Raw genomic sequence first — 15,898 nt, forward strand, 5'->3', positions numbered from 1 at the left:
GCTGGAGAGGTGCATTTGCAAATAAACTTCGGAAAGACCCATACAATGACCTGAGGCAGAAGAGGAATTCTAGCAACCTTAGAACAAAAACTAGTCGTTAAAAAAAATTAATAGTAGCGCACAGAAGAGGCACGCAGATAATTAAACAAGCATGTTTAGGAAGGTTCGATAAAAATGAAGAAAAACACATTAAAAAAGTTATATATATTTATATAATGGTATCCTATAGCATTAAATTGAGAAGGAAACTAACTGGTTTTTGTTGTTGTTGTTTACACAGTTGGACAAACAGAACATTCCAGTGCAACTTTGAAAGAAGACACGGAAACTATGGAGGCAAGTCCGTCTGACTCAAGCACCAAGGACGGTGTAGTAGATGCTGAGAAAGAGGATGCTCATACAGTTGAGCAGTTGCCATCTTTGGAAGAAGACGCAGAAGACCATGCATCTGAGCCACAGTCTTACGATCTGGGTTTTAAAAAGGTTTTTAAATTTTGGGCGTTCAGATTCACAGTGAAGAAGACACGAAAATCAGAACCTGCTGATTTTCAGCCTGTTCAACTGCTTACTGTAAAAAAGCAAACACAAGTCCCTGAAGGAGCTGGTGATCAAAAAGAAGTCGGCTCAGAAGAAACAGCGATGCCTGAGGACGCACTCTCTGCAGAAGACAACACCAAAGACACACTGAAAAATGAAAAAACAGAAGATGAATCTCCTAAAACACCAGAAGCAAAGGAGATTTGTTCTCAGTCAGCTGCCTTAGCCACTGATACTGCATCGCCATTAAGAAAATTTTTTACTCGGGGATGGACTCGATTTGGAAAAAAGAAGAGGTTTAGGAAGCCTAAAGAAGATGAACTACAGTCTCCTACTAAAGAAGATGGGCAAGAAAAAGAGGGGGCAACGTTAATAACTGAAACCAGTGAAAAGGAGGAGAAATCTGAGTTTGAGGAGCAAGATGAGGAGAGGAACGTGACAGAAGTAACTACTGAAGAGCATGAGAAGGAGCAAAGTGAAGATGAAAAACAGCCGTCAAAAAGGATTGTGGCAGACATAGGAGTGGAAGCAAGTGGGAAGGAAGAGCTAATCAAGCATGATGAGCAGGAACAAAAAGAGGCTGTAACAGCAGCAGTTGTTAAAGAAAGTGCGATGGAGAAAAAAGCTGGAGATGATCAAGAAAGAAAACTGGTGGAAGTCTCAGATGATCTTGGTAAAAAGGAAGAAAAAACTGAAGAAGGAGAAAAAGAAAGTGAGCAGCTAAAAACAAGCTCAGTGGTAGCTGTTGTTTCTGATATTGTGAATGGAGAATTGAAAACATCCTCAGAAGTCCTACCGGCGGGAGACAAACTGGAGTCAACAGGGAAGTGTGAAATAGATGTCAGAACTGAAATATCCTCTGAAGAGAGACCTGAAGCAGGGTCTTTGGCAATTGCAATTTCTAGTGAACAGCTTAAAAAATCTGAAGGAAGAGAAGGAAATAAACGTGCTCCGCTAGAGAAAGAAACATTTGATGAAAGAACAGAGGAAGCAGAATTGAAAATATCACCCACAGCAGAAGACATCACACAAGGAGAAGCTCTGCACACAACCACAGAGAAGAAAGAAAGCAAAGAACATGAGACAAAACTGACTCTGGGTGCTCCTGGATTGAAGTCCTTTTCTACTTCTGAATGCTCAGTTGACACAGAGGACGATCAACAGTCTATCAAACCCACTGGTGAAGGATTACAGGGAAAAACTAGCAGAGTTATGACTGATACTATCAAACCAGGTGAAATAACCACAGAAATAACGCCTGAAGAGGCAGCTGGAAAGAGGCCTCCAGAAGGTATCACAAATGAAGCTGAACTGCTGTCTTCTCAAGAAAAAAATAAACTGCAAGGCAGCCCTTTAAAGAAACTCTTTATGGGTACTGGATTAAAAAAACTGTCTGGAAAGAAGCGGAAAGGCAAAAGAGAAGAATCTAAGTTAGGGGAACAGGGTGAGCCAATTCAGCACTTACCAGCTTCCCCAGATAGCCCAGAGGAACAAAAAGGGGAGAGTTCTGCTTCTTCTCCTGAGCAGATGAATGAAATTCCTTCTTTGGAGAAATCTGTAGACGGAATGCAGGTCACTGAAAATGAAGACGCTGCTATTGCAGATGTGGCGCGCAAAAGAGAAAGTCTTACGCCCTGGGCATCATTTAAAAAGATGGTGACTCCCAAGAAGCGTGTCAGAAGACCTTCTGCAAGTGATAAAGAAGAAGAAATTGATAAGACAAAGAGTGTTGCAGTGTCTGCAACCGAAAATACTATTGATGAATATCAGGGAGAATTAAAAGAAGATGGGATGGACCAGAAACCAGAGAAAAGCACAGAAAAGCCCAAAAAAAAGGTTGGCACCTCTGTGTTCTGGGAAGCTTTTTTATGTGGAGGTTCTTCAAAGAAAAGAGCCAGGAAATCATCATCATCATCATCTGATGAAGACACTGAACATAAGCTTGGTCGAGAAAGCCAAAAAATAGACGAGTCTGGACAGAACAAAGAAACGGCAACAGGTGCAGTTCTTACTAGTTCTCAGGAGAGCGATCAAGGACAAGGGAATTCTTCCCCAGAACAAGCTGGAAGCCCATCCGAAGCGGAAGCTATTTCAACACGGGCACCATTTAAAAGGTTAGTCGCTCCAAGAAGGAGATCCAAAACCAGAATGGAAGAGAGAACGGAAGACTCTGTTGTGGGATCTAGCCTTGAGCATTCAATGTCGGACGGTGAGCCTGGAAAAGACGAATCATTCGTTCCATTTAGAAAACTGATGCCTGGGCGTAGGAAGAAAAAGTCAGATGGAAAGCCAGCACCAAGTCATCTTAAACAAGCAAGAGAAGACATGGCAGAAACAACCGAAGAAGATTTGGATATTCCAGCTGTTGTTCCTTTATCTGAATACGAAGCAGCAGAGCAGGAGAAAATGGAAGGCCAACAAGCGAAAGATGCTGAGGCGATGAGAGAACAAACCTCAGAGAAGGAGAGAGCAGAAAAATTGGAGGAGACCCTAAGAGTTGAGCAAGCACATGAGGCACTGGTACATGCAGTTACTGTTGCCCTTGTGGAAGGGGAAAGGGCGGTTACCGGTACCGAAGCAAGGTCACCACCTTGGCTATCTGCTGCTCTGACAGAGTGCATTGAGCAGGCAAAAGAAAAGGAAGAGAAAGAAACTGAGAAAACATTTGAATCAGATGTTCCTGTGGAAGAAGCAGTGGTAGCTGCTAAGACAGTGCCAGAGATGAGAAAGGCTGTAAGTGATGACACCACAGCAAGTGAGCTAGAGCTGACCTCAGAAGCAGTGACAGCTCCGGAGGAGACGGCAGAAGCTTCCTGCACTGAAGAAACAATGGAAGTGTCCCTTGCTGAGGAGACAGCTGAGATGGTTTCTGCTGTTTCACCGTTGTTAGAAACCGCAGATCCTACAGAGGAAGTGACGCCTGTACAAGAAGTAGAGGCCGCTGAACAAAATTCGAAAGAATTAGACAAACAGACACAAAAAGTTCTTCATGAAGTTGTTGAAAGAGTAAAGTTAGCAGGTGTAGCACAGCTGGTTAGTGAAAGACCCGGGTCAGCAGCTATAATTACAACAGTACAAGGCATTGAGTCAGAAGTGAAAGCTGACGCTAAAGATGGGAACACTGTAGGCCAGGAAACTGTTTTGCCTGGACAGTCCTTGGAAAAAGGAGAACACAAGGAGGATGGCCTCCAGCCCCAGGGAAGCGCAGGGAGCGTTCAGGGCCAAAACGGAGTCGAAGAGGGTGTTCTACCCGAAGGTTCAGAGAGAAATGAAGTACCTGCTGCAGTGAAAGAAAGCACAGAAGGATGTGAAAATGTAGATGTATTGAGAGACGAAAGCCAGTGGCAGGCATGTGAAAAAGCAGCTGTAGAAGACCATGAAGAAATACCTGAAGTGGAGGGGACAGTAGAGGAATCTTCATCACACGACAGAGTTTCACAGCGTCAAAGCAGTCACTTCCAAGGAAGAGATATCTGTAAAGGAGGAGCCTTCAGAACCAGAGAAGCTGCCCATAACAGAATTGACAGTAGAGGAGACGAGCGACGAACGTATTCCGGAAGTACAGACTGCAGTGAGTCTTACACATAACACAAAGGTTGATTTGTCAAATTAAAAACCAGCACGTGTTAGATCTTATACCTAATTCAAAACCAGGTCGTGGCCATACTACTGTCAAGGACCTTCCTTGTGCAGCCTGTGGCAACTGAAGTTAATTTCTGGCGAGACACACACACAGATGTCCAGAAGCAGCAGCCACTGAGGCTTGTGTGCAGAGTGAGGAGGATGCAGTTCCTGCAGAAATGGAGTAGGAGATGGTGTGCATTGCTGAAGCAATTGCCATTAGGGCTCCTGCACAGCACAGTGTGACTTAACGGATTATATGAACCCCTGAGATGCCTATGTGAGCCGTATGGCACCATACATAGTGGATGGTAGCTTCGGTTGTAGGCAGAGATACAATTGTAGCTGAAGTACCTCTGCAAAGGGCAGAAATGAAATGACACCACTATGGCCAGTTTCAAATGTGCGGAAATTATTGTGGCTGATGTTCTTCCCTACCTCCCCACCACCTTCCTGGCTTAGTCTTTGTTTCAAGTGCTGTCAGCTGTCCCTTGCTTTAGGCTGCCCTTTGTTTAATGAGCTGTGTGTCCTGAGAAACTGAACACAAGCTAGAATCATGGTGACCCGCTAGTCTCTGTGTCATCACCTCACACTCTTCCCATAACTTGTTTCTTCTCTGTACAGCCACCCTCACTTTAATGGCCTTTGACTCGGCCTGGAGTTTCGGGGGATATTTCTGGGAGGTAGAAAATGTGGCTTCCAGTTCTCCTAGATACGCACTCATACGGCACGTGTTTAATGTGTGGGATTTAATCTGCAAACACTCTTCCTCTCTAACAAAGCTCTTTTTAAAATCCTAAAGGATGTGAGCGTTGCCTTCCGTGGTAAACCTGGAGTGCCTTATGTACCAAATCTCTTTGCACTTCGGTGAAATCTGAATCGGAAATGATAGGCACAGTTTCTCCCTAGGATATTTAACTGCACTTGCTTCACTAAGTCATGAGACCTTTATCTCTGTCTTTGAGACCTGCCTGGGAAAATAAGATATTCTTGAGAGAATAAGTTGTCACTAATAAAGCTTTTTTACTGTCGTCTGTCTTTCAGATGTGCTAAGCATCCACGTGACATTTGGAGAGATGCCAGTCCTAGAGAACAACTGACAACCCTGCGACAGAACCGGGAGCTTTATTCACTACCCTTTATTCTTAGATGTTAAGACAGTTTTGTTATTTCTATTAAAAAAACCCAATGCCTTCAACGTTGGCTATATCCACACATTTGTTCCATTCGAAGGTCATTTGCCTCTGCCCCAAATACACCACTTAGACTGGAGATGCACAACCGAATGGATGGACAGACCACTACAATTTGTACCACAGTTATTGTCGTCCCCTCACTTCATGTGTGTCCTGTCTGTCCCATCTCCTTGAATCCCTTCACTCATCCCTGAATCCCCCCCCCCTTCTCTCCGCAGTCTTCCTTACCCCCCACATCTTCCGTAGCTGCCTCGATTTGACCTACGAGTGGCTGTAGATGCTGCTTGACTTGTGTGTGAGGGGGAAGAGAAGGGCTGACTGATGGGAACACATGAGAGACTTCTGGCCCAGTGGCAGATGTGGCTTTATCAAACAGCAGGAACTGGATCACGCACAAATTCTTGAGCAAGACGCTCAAGATTGCTGCTGGGGTATACTCCTGACGGCACTGAAAATCCAGAGGTGCTGGGGATTTATGTTCACAGACCTTGGACTTCAGACATTAAATTTTTCTAGCCGTCTACGTGCTACGGGTAAGGATGTTTAGCGGCATTTGTATCTCAAAAGGCTTGCATAGATTCATGCCTGAACTCATTTTGTCAAGCTACACGTTTACTTTCTTATCTCAGCTAAGATGCTAAATCCCGTATCAGCAAATACCTACCTGCACTGGTCACAGCAGATGTAGGGATGTTGAAACACGACAGGGTGCCTGTCCCTCTTCTTGCTTTCATACTGCGTCAGGGGACTCCTGCTGCAGGTGACTGATCTCAGTGTTCAACCCCGGCATTTGGAAGTAGAGATCAAGCCAGCATCTCCCACCAGACTTTGTGCTCAAGGCACACAACCTCTGCCGGTCCTTTTGCAAGGTTTATGCATTTATGCTATCCTGTTACTGGTTAACGTGAAGCCCCTAAACAGGCATCAAAGTAGAGCTCGGAGACCAAACCTCTTGGCACGCCAGGGAGGTTTGTGTGCTGTCTTCTCTTTTGTAAGGCTCTTTTATTGGCAATAGCTCAAGCATCCTGCCTCTTAGCTCAAGCTGTGGAAGCAGATCTGGCTTTCCCATTTAGATCCAGAGCACGCGGGAGGCAGCTGTGCTCCTTGAGGAACCCGCACAGCTCGGATACGGCGAGTGCCTGGGGATGGGCAGGCAGCTTGCCAGAAGCACGGAGGATTCCTGAGATGGTCCCGTCTGGATGCTGAGTGCTGGATATTTGTCATTCACACCGCCACACGGGAGGGGAGCAGGCCTGAGGAGGTTGATGGCCCTGCAAGAAAGGATGTGGTTTGGCATGAGGAGCAATGTGGATCAGGCGGCCAGTGGGATTGGCAGCACAGGGTTTGGAGTCCTGGGTTTTGGGGAGATGGATGAGATGTGGTAAAAGAGGGTGACTCTTAGCTCTGTGAACATTTGAAGACGCCGCCAACAAGATGGAAGCTTAGCCACCACAATACTAATATCCAATTTAGGGCTGATGTCACTTCTAGCCGGACACTAAATTTAACCTTTACAAAAGTAAGAATGAAAGAGAAGGGTGTAGTAAAGGCCTGTGTCTGTCTGGCTCCAACATTCTCTTGAAAAAATATATCAACTCTTCAAAATAGGAAGAACAGTTTTAAGAAGTCTCCTATCCCTCCTTGAAAATTACACCCATTTCCAGAGCTTGAAAAACCGACAGAGCTCAGTCCTTAGTGCAAGGACTGATGATCCGATGGAACGAGGGCAGCAGAAGTCCAATATGCCATGGGAGCTGCTTCCTGGGGACGGTCTCTGTGTAAAGTCCTGTGGCAGCTTGACCCTGTCCTCATCATCTGGCCTGCAGATATGTCTCCATCCCTCCTACAAAGGCACCGGACTAGAAAGAATAACTAGCAAGACGCCTTTTCCTCGAAGCAGCTGGACAAGAGGGAATTGTGAAAAATTGCAAGGCATCTCCAAGCCAGCTGCTGTCCTGGAAGGCAGATGTCCTGAGAAGCCTCCGTCACACTGAGTTTCAGTGTGGAGAAACAGCAATGTTTCACGTGTTTGTTGTTTAGGAGGGGTGAACTCCTTGGGGCGTTTAACTCGCACCTCTGGAGGTTTGGTCTGGATGTTTTGTGGCAAACCGCACCGAGAAAGCGTCCCAGAAGCGGGAGCTGAGGCGGTCTGTCGTTTCGAAAGGGGCTGTTTCTTCCTGCCGAGCCGCCCGCCCTCTCCTCCCTTCGGGGGAAACGACACGAATAGTCCAGGTGAAAATTTCAAGCGGGCTCCTTCGGGGCAGCGCGGCTCTGGCTGCGCGCGGTGCCGGTGCCGCGGCGGGGCGGGAAGAGACCAGACGCGCGTCAGCAGCCGGCGCGGGGCGGGGCCGGGCCGAGGGGCGGGGCGGGGCCGGGCCGAGGGGCGGGGCCGGGCCGAGGGGCGCGGCGGCGGCGGGGAAGCCCCTTGCATTGTTTCTCTTGTCTCCCCGTTGCCGGGGTTTCCGCGTGTGGCAACCGGGGGCCCAGTGCCTCAGCGCGGGGCGACTCGCTGGGGTGTGGGTGCCGGAGCGCGCCTCCGCCTCTCCGAAGTGCTGTTTGACCGACTCGGGATTTCCTGGCGGTGCGGGAGCATTGAAAAGGACCGGCTTCGACATTTCTGTCACCGCGAGAACCCTTTCCAAGGCAAGCTTGCGGAGATTTTAAAATTTCCTGTCACCTCAGTCAGACGTTTGATGCGGTCCTTGCAGCACAAGGCTGTGCTAAATCTGGAGACGCTAACCAGGGGGTTTTCTGCCGTCCCAGAATCTGACAGTGTCTGCAGCTGAGGAACGGAAAGGAAAGGGAGTGACCGCAGCGATGATGCTGTTTTACGTTGATCGGGCAATAATGCAGTAAAATACCTTAAGAGCTAAGCTTGCTGAAATTGAAGGAAATGCAGAAGTTAGCGTCAGTGATATGTTGTAAAAATGTTTGCATGAGAGAAACGAAGCTCTTGCTCTAGAGCTGTTTTAATTTCAATGAAGCAAAATCCAGAGGAGATTAACGCCGTGGCGGGGGGGGGGGTGTCTGCTTGCACGTGTGGCGGCAGGGTCCCAGCCTGTGATACCAAAACCTCGACGCTGTGTCCGTTGAACTCCGTACATCTCATTTAAGAAAGTAGCGCGTGAGCCACTGAAGTGTGAGAGCTGGCACCATAAACTGATTGGGCTTTGTGAAAAGGTAGTAGTATTTGGAGGAGCAAAGAGTTCAAAGGAAAAGACATCTTGCACTGCTGGTTTTGCACAAACTTCTATCGTTCTATGGGAAACAAAATGGCATTATGAAATTTAAATAAACCAACCCCACTTTTGTTCCTAATGATAACTAACTGACATCAGAGTTTCTCTCGGCTTGCTGTTGTATGCTGTTGGATTTCCTCACTCCTATTGTTTTTGCTAGAGCTAGTGAATGAATTCAACAAATAGTGGAGGTTTATTAATGCAAAGTACTTTAGCTTTACAACACCTATTGACCACAGAGCCTGTAGAAGCCCTGGTCTGTTTGGAGCTGACCCTGGGGAGGACTGTACGTGATTTGAATCAGTTAGTAGGGGACGAGACATCCTACCGCTGTTTACAATAGGGTTTTCATTAAACTCGATGTTTAATGAGCTTATCACATGCTGAGCCTTTTTCCTCAAGGGTTCTCTATTTTTTTTATTTCCTTTTATTGTTAGTAATTAAAGGTTAAACTGCTTTGCAAAAGCAATCTCTGTATAGGGTTGCACAGTGAGATCGTTTGAGGCTTTCCTCATTTAATAATCCTTGTGGAAACTTGGATTTTCACCGCAACACAACTGCTTCTACAGGACACTTTGCAAGAACTACATCTAGCTTGTAGTACAAATCACCGTTTCTTTGAAGGGACGGAGTACCTCTCCTTATTGGTAGGCGGGAGTGTTTTAAGCTATCATGTGTCTAGTTCGTGCAGGTGGAGCTACATCTCCTTTGTGGTGAGTTTGCCTGTGGTGTCTATGTTACTCCTTATGCAGTCGTTTTGCTAAAGAAAATTTTTAATCTGGTTTTCATTGTGCATCGTTAGGAGCTCTCAAGAATGCCCCAACGTAGGAGCCTCATCGTTAGGAGCTGTAAAATGAGCTTTTCTTTTCTTGTCATCATTTTAGGTCAGCACAGTTTTTCGGTTTGGTTTCTTTTTTTTTCTCTCGGAGGTCTCTCTCCGCCCGGAAAGTATACGGAGCTTTGCTTCAGGAATCATTACATAATTTCTGTACATTCTTTGAGTAATGATAGCATAGAAATATTTTTTATTTTCTCACATAAGTTTGCCTTGAAGTAAAAAACCAAAACCCAACAAACAACAAAAAACCACAAACACAAAACCCCACAAAAAGACCTGCAAAAGAAGGAAGGAGAATGAGAGGCTGTAAGCTGGAGAGGTGCATTTGCAAATAAACTTCGGAAAGACCCATACAATGACCTGAGGCAGAAGAGGAATTCTAGCAACCTTAGAACAAAAACTAGTCGTTAAAAAAAATTAATAGTAGCGCACAGAAGAGGCACGCAGATAATTAAACAAGCATGTTTAGGAAGGTTCGATAAAAATGAAGAAAAACACATTAAAAAAGTTATATATATTTATATAATGGTATCCTATAGCATTAAATTGAGAAGGAAACTAACTGGTTTTTGTTGTTGTTGTTTACACAGTTGGACAAACAGAACATTCCAGTGCAACTTTGAAAGAAGACACGGAAACTATGGAGGCAAGTCCGTCTGACTCAAGCACCAAGGACGGTGTAGTAGATGCTGAGAAAGAGGATGCTCATACAGTTGAGCAGTTGCCATCTTTGGAAGAAGACGCAGAAGACCATGCATCTGAGCCACAGTCTTACGATCTGGGTTTTAAAAAGGTTTTTAAATTTTGGGCGTTCAGATTCACAGTGAAGAAGACACGAAAATCAGAACCTGCTGATTTTCAGCCTGTTCAACTGCTTACTGTAAAAAAGCAAACACAAGTCCCTGAAGGAGCTGGTGATCAAAAAGAAGTCGGCTCAGAAGAAACAGCGATGCCTGAGGATGCACTCTCTGCAGAAGACAACACCAAAGACACACTGAAAAATGAAAAAACAGAAGATGAATCTCCTAAAACACCAGAAGCAAAGGAGATTTGTTCTCAGTCAGCTGCCTTAGCCACTGATACTGCATCGCCATTAAGAAAATTTTTTACTCGGGGATGGACTCGATTTGGAAAAAAGAAGAGGTTTAGGAAGCCTAAAGAAGATGAACTACAGTCTCCTACTAAAGAAGATGGGCAAGAAAAAGAGGGGGCAACGTTAATAACTGAAACCAGTGAAAAGGAGGAGAAATCTGAGTTTGAGGAGCAAGATGAGGAGAGGAACGTGACAGAAGTAACTACTGAAGAGCATGAGAAGGAGCAAAGTGAAGATGAAAAACAGCCGTCAAAAAGGATTGTGGCAGACACAGGAGTGGAAGCAAGTGGGAAGGAAGAGCTAATCAAGCATGATGAGCAGGAACAAAAAGAGGCTGTAACAGCAGCAGTTGTTAAAGAAAGTGCGATGGAGAAAAAAGCTGGAGATGATCAAGAAAGAAAACTGGTGGAAGTCTCAGATGATCTTGGTAAAAAGGAAGAAAAAACTGAAGAAGGAGAAAAAGAAAGTGAGCAGCTAAAAACAAGCTCAGTGGTAGCTGTTGTTTCTGATATTGTGAATGGAGAATTGAAAACATCCTCAGAAGTCCTACCGGCGGGAGACAAACTGGAGTCAACAGGGAAGTGTGAAATAGATGTCAGAACTGAAATATCCTCTGAAGAGAGACCTGAAGCAGGGTCTTTGGCAATTGCAATTTCTAGTGAACAGCTTAAAAAATCTGAAGGAAGAGAAGGAAATAAACGTGCTCCGCTAGAGAAAGAAACATTTGATGAAAGAACAGAGGAAGCAGAATTGAAAATATCACCCACAGCAGAAGACATCACACAAGGAGAAGCTCTGGACACAACCACAGAGAAGAAAGAAAGCAAAGAACATGAGACAAAACTGACTCTGGGTGCTCCTGGATTGAAGTCCTTTTCTACTTCTGAATGCTCAGTTGACACAGAGGACGATCAACAGTCTATCAAACCCACTGGTGAAGGATTACAGGGAAAAACTAGCAGAGTTATGACTGATACTATCAAACCAGGTGAAATAACCACAGAAATAACGCCTGAAGAGGCAGCTGGAAAGAGGCCTCCAGAAGGTATCACAAATGAAGCTGAACTGCTGTCTTCTCAAGAAAAAAATAAACTGCAAGGCAGCCCTTTAAAGAAACTCTTTATGGGTACTGGATTAAAAAAACTGTCTGGAAAGAAGCGGAAAGGCAAAAGAGAAGAATCTAAGTTAGGGGAACAGGGTGAGCCAATTCAGCACTTACCAGCTTCCCCAGATAGCCCAGAGGAACAAAAAGGGGAGAGTTCTGCTTCTTCTCCTGAGCAGATGAATGAAATTCCTTCTTTGGAGAAATCTGTAGACGGAATGCAGGTCACTGAAAATGAAGACGCTGCTATTGCAGATGTGGCGCGCAAAAGAGAAAGTCTTACGCCCTGGGCATCATTTAAAAAGATGGTGACTCCCAAGAAGCGTGTCAGAAGACCTTCTGCAAGTGATAAAGAAGAAGAAATTGATAAGACAAAGAGTGTTGCAGTGTCTGCAACCGAAAATACTATTGATGAATATCAGGGAGAATTAAAAGAAGATGGGATGGACCAGAAACCAGAGAAAAGCACAGAAAAGCCCAAAAAAAAGGTTGGCACCTCTGTGTTCTGGGAAGCTTTTTTATGTGGAGGTTCTTCAAAGAAAAGAGCCAGGAAATCATCATCGTCATCATCTGATGAAGACACTGAACATAAGCTTGGTCGAGAAAGCCAAAAAACAGACGAGTCTGGACAGAACAAAGAAACGGCAACAGGTGCAGTTCTTACTAGTTCTCAGGAGAGCGATCAAGGACGAGGGAATTCTTCCCCAGAACAAGCTGGAAGCCCATCCGAAGGGGAAGCTATTTCAACACGGGCACCATTTAAAAGGTTAGTCGCTCCAAGAAGGAGATCCAAAACCAGAATGGAAGAGAGAACGGAAGACTCTGTTGTGGGATCTAGCCTTGAGCATTCAATGTCGGACGGTGAGCCTGGAAAAGACGAATCATTCGTTCCATTTAGAAAACTGATGCCTGGGCGTAGGAAGAAAAAGTCAGATGGAAAGCCAGCACCAAGTCATCTTAAACAAGCAAGAGAAGACATGGCAGAAACAACTGAAGAAGATTTGGATATTCCAGCTGTTGTTCCTTTATCTGAATACGAAGCAGCAGAGCAGGAGAAAATGGAAGGCCAACAAGCGAAAGATGCTGAGGCGATGAGAGAACAAACCTCAGAGAAGGAGAGAGCAGAAAAATTGGAGGAGACCCTAAGAGTTGAGCAAGCACATGAGGCACTGGTACATGCAGTTACTGTTGCCCTTGTGGAAGGGGAAAGGGCGGTTACCGGTACCGAAGAAAGGTCACCACCTTGGCTATCTGCTGCTCTGACAGAGTGCATTGAGCAGGCAAAAGAAAAGGAAGAGAAAGAAACTGAGAAAACACTTGAATCAGATGTTGCTGTGGAAGAAGCAGTGGTAGCTGCTAAGACAGTGCCAGAGATGAGAAAGGCTGTAAGTGATGACACCACAGCAAGTGAGCTAGAGCTGACCTCAGAAGCAGTGACAGCTCCGGAGGAGACGGCAGAAGCTTCCTGCACTGAAGAAACAATGGAAGTGTCCCTTGCTGAGGAGACAGCTGAGATGGTTTCTGCTGTTTCACCGTTGTTAGAAACCGCAGATCCTACAGAGGAAGTGACGCCTGTACAAGAAGTAGAGGCCGCTGAACAAAATTCGAAAGAATTAGACAAACAGACACAAAAAGTTCTTCATGAAGTTGTTGAAAGAGTAAAGTTAGCAGGTGTAGCACAGCTGGTTAGTGAAAGACCCGGGTCAGCAGCTATAATTACAACAGTACAAGGCATTGAGTCAGAAGTGAAAGCTGACGCTAAAGATGGGAACACTGTAGGCCAGGAAACTGTTTTGCCTGGACAGTCCTTGGAAAAAGGAGAACACAAGGAGGATGGCCTCCAGCCCCAGGGAAGCGCAGGGAGCGTTCAGGGCCAAAACGGAGTCGAAGAGGGTGTTCTACCCGAAGGTTCAGAGAGAAATGAAGTACCTGCTGCAGTGAAAGAAAGCACAGAAGGATGTGAAAATGTAGATGTATTGAGAGACGAAAGCCAGTGGCAGGCATGTGAAAAAGCAGCTGTAGAAGACCATGAAGAAATACCTGAAGTGGAGGGGACAGTAGAGGAATCTTCATCACACGACAGAGTTTCACAGCGTCAAAGCAGTCACTTCCAAGGAAGAGATATCTGTAAAGGAGGAGCCTTCAGAACCAGAGAAGCTGCCCATAACAGAATTGACAGTAGAGGAGACGAGCGACGAACGTATTCCGGAAGTACAGACTGCAGTGAGTCTTACACATAACACAAAGGTTGATTTGTCAAATTAAAAACCAGCACGTGTTAGATCTTATACCTAATTCAAAACCAGGTCGTGGCCATACTACTGTCAAGGACCTTCCTTGTGCAGCCTGTGGCAACTGAAGTTAATTTCTGGCGAGACACACACACAGATGTCCAGAAGCAGCAGCCACTGAGGCTTGTGTGCAGAGTGAGGTGGATGCAGTTCCTGCAGAAATGGAGTAGGAGATGGTGTGCATTGCTGAAGCAATTGCCATTAGGGCTCCTGCACAGCACAGTGTGACTTAACGGATTATATGAACCCCTGAGATGCCTATGTGAGCCGTATGGCACCATACATAGTGGATGGTAGCTTCGCTTGTAGGCAGAGATACAATTGTAGCTGAAGTACCTCTGCAAAGGGCAGAAATGAAATGACACCACTATGGCCAGTTTTAAATGTGCGGAAATTATTGTGGCTGATGTTCTTCCCTACCTCCCCACCACCTTCCTGGCTTAGTCTTTGTTTCAAGTGCTGTCAGCTGTCCCTTGCTTTAGGCTGCCCTTTGTTTAATGAGCTGTGTGTCCTGAGAAACTGAACACAAGCTAGAATCATGGTGACCCGCTAGTCTCTGTGTCATCACCTCACACTCTTCCCATAACTTGTTTCTTCTCTGTACAGCCACCCTCACTTTAATGGCCTTTGACTCGGCCTGGAGTTTCGGGGGATATTTCTGGGAGGTAGAAAATGTGGCTTCCAGTTCTCCTAGATACGCACTCATACGGCACGTGTTTAATGTGTGGGATTTAATCTGCAAACACTCTTCCTCTCTAACAAAGCTCTTTTTAAAATCCTAAAGGATGTGAGCGTTGCCTTCCGTGGTAAACCTGGAGTGCCTTATGTACCAAATCTCTTTGCACTTCGGTGAAATCTGAATCGGAAATGATAGGCACAGTTTCTCCCTAGGATATTTAACTGCACTTGCTTCACTAAGTCATGAGACCTTTATCTCTGTCTTTGAGACCTGCCTGGGAAAATAAGATATTCTTGAGAGAATAAGTTGTCACTAATAAAGCTTTTTTACTGTCGTCTGTCTTTCAGATGTGCTAAGCATCCACGTGACATTTGGAGAGATGCCAGTCCTAGAGAACAACTGACAACCCTGCGACAGAACCGGGAGCTTTATTCACTACCCTTTATTCTTAGATGTTAAGACAGTTTTGTTATTTCTATTAAAAAAACCCAATGCCTTCAACGTTGGCTATATCCACACATTTGTTCCATTCGAAGGTCATTTGCCTCTGCCCCAAATACACCACTTAGACTGGAGATGCACAACCGAATGGATGGACAGACCACTACAATTTGTACCACCGTTATTGTCGTCCCCTCACTTCATGTGTGTCCTGTCTGTCCCATCTCCTTGAATCCCTTCACTCATCCCTGAATCCCCCCCCCCCTTCTCTCCGCAGTCTTCCTTACCCCCCACATCTTCCGTAGCTGCCTCGATTTGACCTACGAGTGGCTGTAGATGCTGCTTGACTTGTGTGTGAGGGGGAAGAGAAGGGCTGACTGATGGGAACACATGAGAGACTTCTGGCCCAGTGGCAGATGTGGCTTTATCAAACAGCAGGAACTGGATCACGCACAAATTCTTGAGCAAGACGCTCAAGATTGCTGCTGGGGTATACTCCTGACGGCACTGAAAATCCAGAGGTGCTTGTGATTTATGTTCACAGACCTTGGACTTCAGACATTAAATTTTTCTAGCCGTCTACGTGCTACGGGTAAGGATGTTTAGCGGCATTTGTATCTCAAAAGGCTTGCATAGATTCATGCCTGAACTCATTTTGTCAAGCTACATGTTTACTTTCTTATCTCAGCTAAGATGCTAAATCCCGTATCAGCAAATACCTACCTGCACTGGTCACAGCAGATGTAGGGATGTTGAAACACGACAGGGTGCCTGTCCCTCTTCTTGCTTTCATACTGCGTCAGGGGACTCCTGCTGCAGGTGACTGATCTCAGTGTTCAACCCCGGCATTTGGAAGTAGAG

General features: G+C 45.6%; 2 protein-coding genes across 2 annotated transcripts; both read left to right on the forward strand.

Annotated features, from left to right (window-relative positions):
• Window positions 1–280: 280 nt before the first annotated feature.
• Window positions 281–5,371, forward strand: LOC141938912 (A-kinase anchor protein 12-like; the record flags this gene model as incomplete). The annotated part of the gene is given in 3 exon segments (XM_074857938.1): window positions 281–3,950; window positions 3,952–4,108; window positions 5,203–5,371. Coding segments are annotated over 3 exon segments (3,836 nt in total), but the record flags the coding sequence as incomplete, so codon positions are not given.
• Window positions 5,372–9,407: 4,036 nt separating this feature from the next.
• Window positions 9,408–15,112, forward strand: LOC141938913 (A-kinase anchor protein 12-like). Its single transcript, XM_074857939.1, is given in 4 exon segments — window positions 9,408–9,417; window positions 10,022–13,691; window positions 13,693–13,849; window positions 14,944–15,112. Coding segments are annotated over 4 exon segments (3,846 nt in total). The 3' UTR covers window positions 14,953–15,112.
• The last annotated feature ends 786 nt before the right edge of the window (window positions 15,113–15,898 follow it).

Source organism: Strix uralensis, unplaced genomic scaffold (assembly GCF_047716275.1).
Source record: "Strix uralensis isolate ZFMK-TIS-50842 unplaced genomic scaffold, bStrUra1 scaffold_422, whole genome shotgun sequence".
NCBI lineage: Eukaryota > Metazoa > Chordata > Aves > Strigiformes > Strigidae > Strix > Strix uralensis.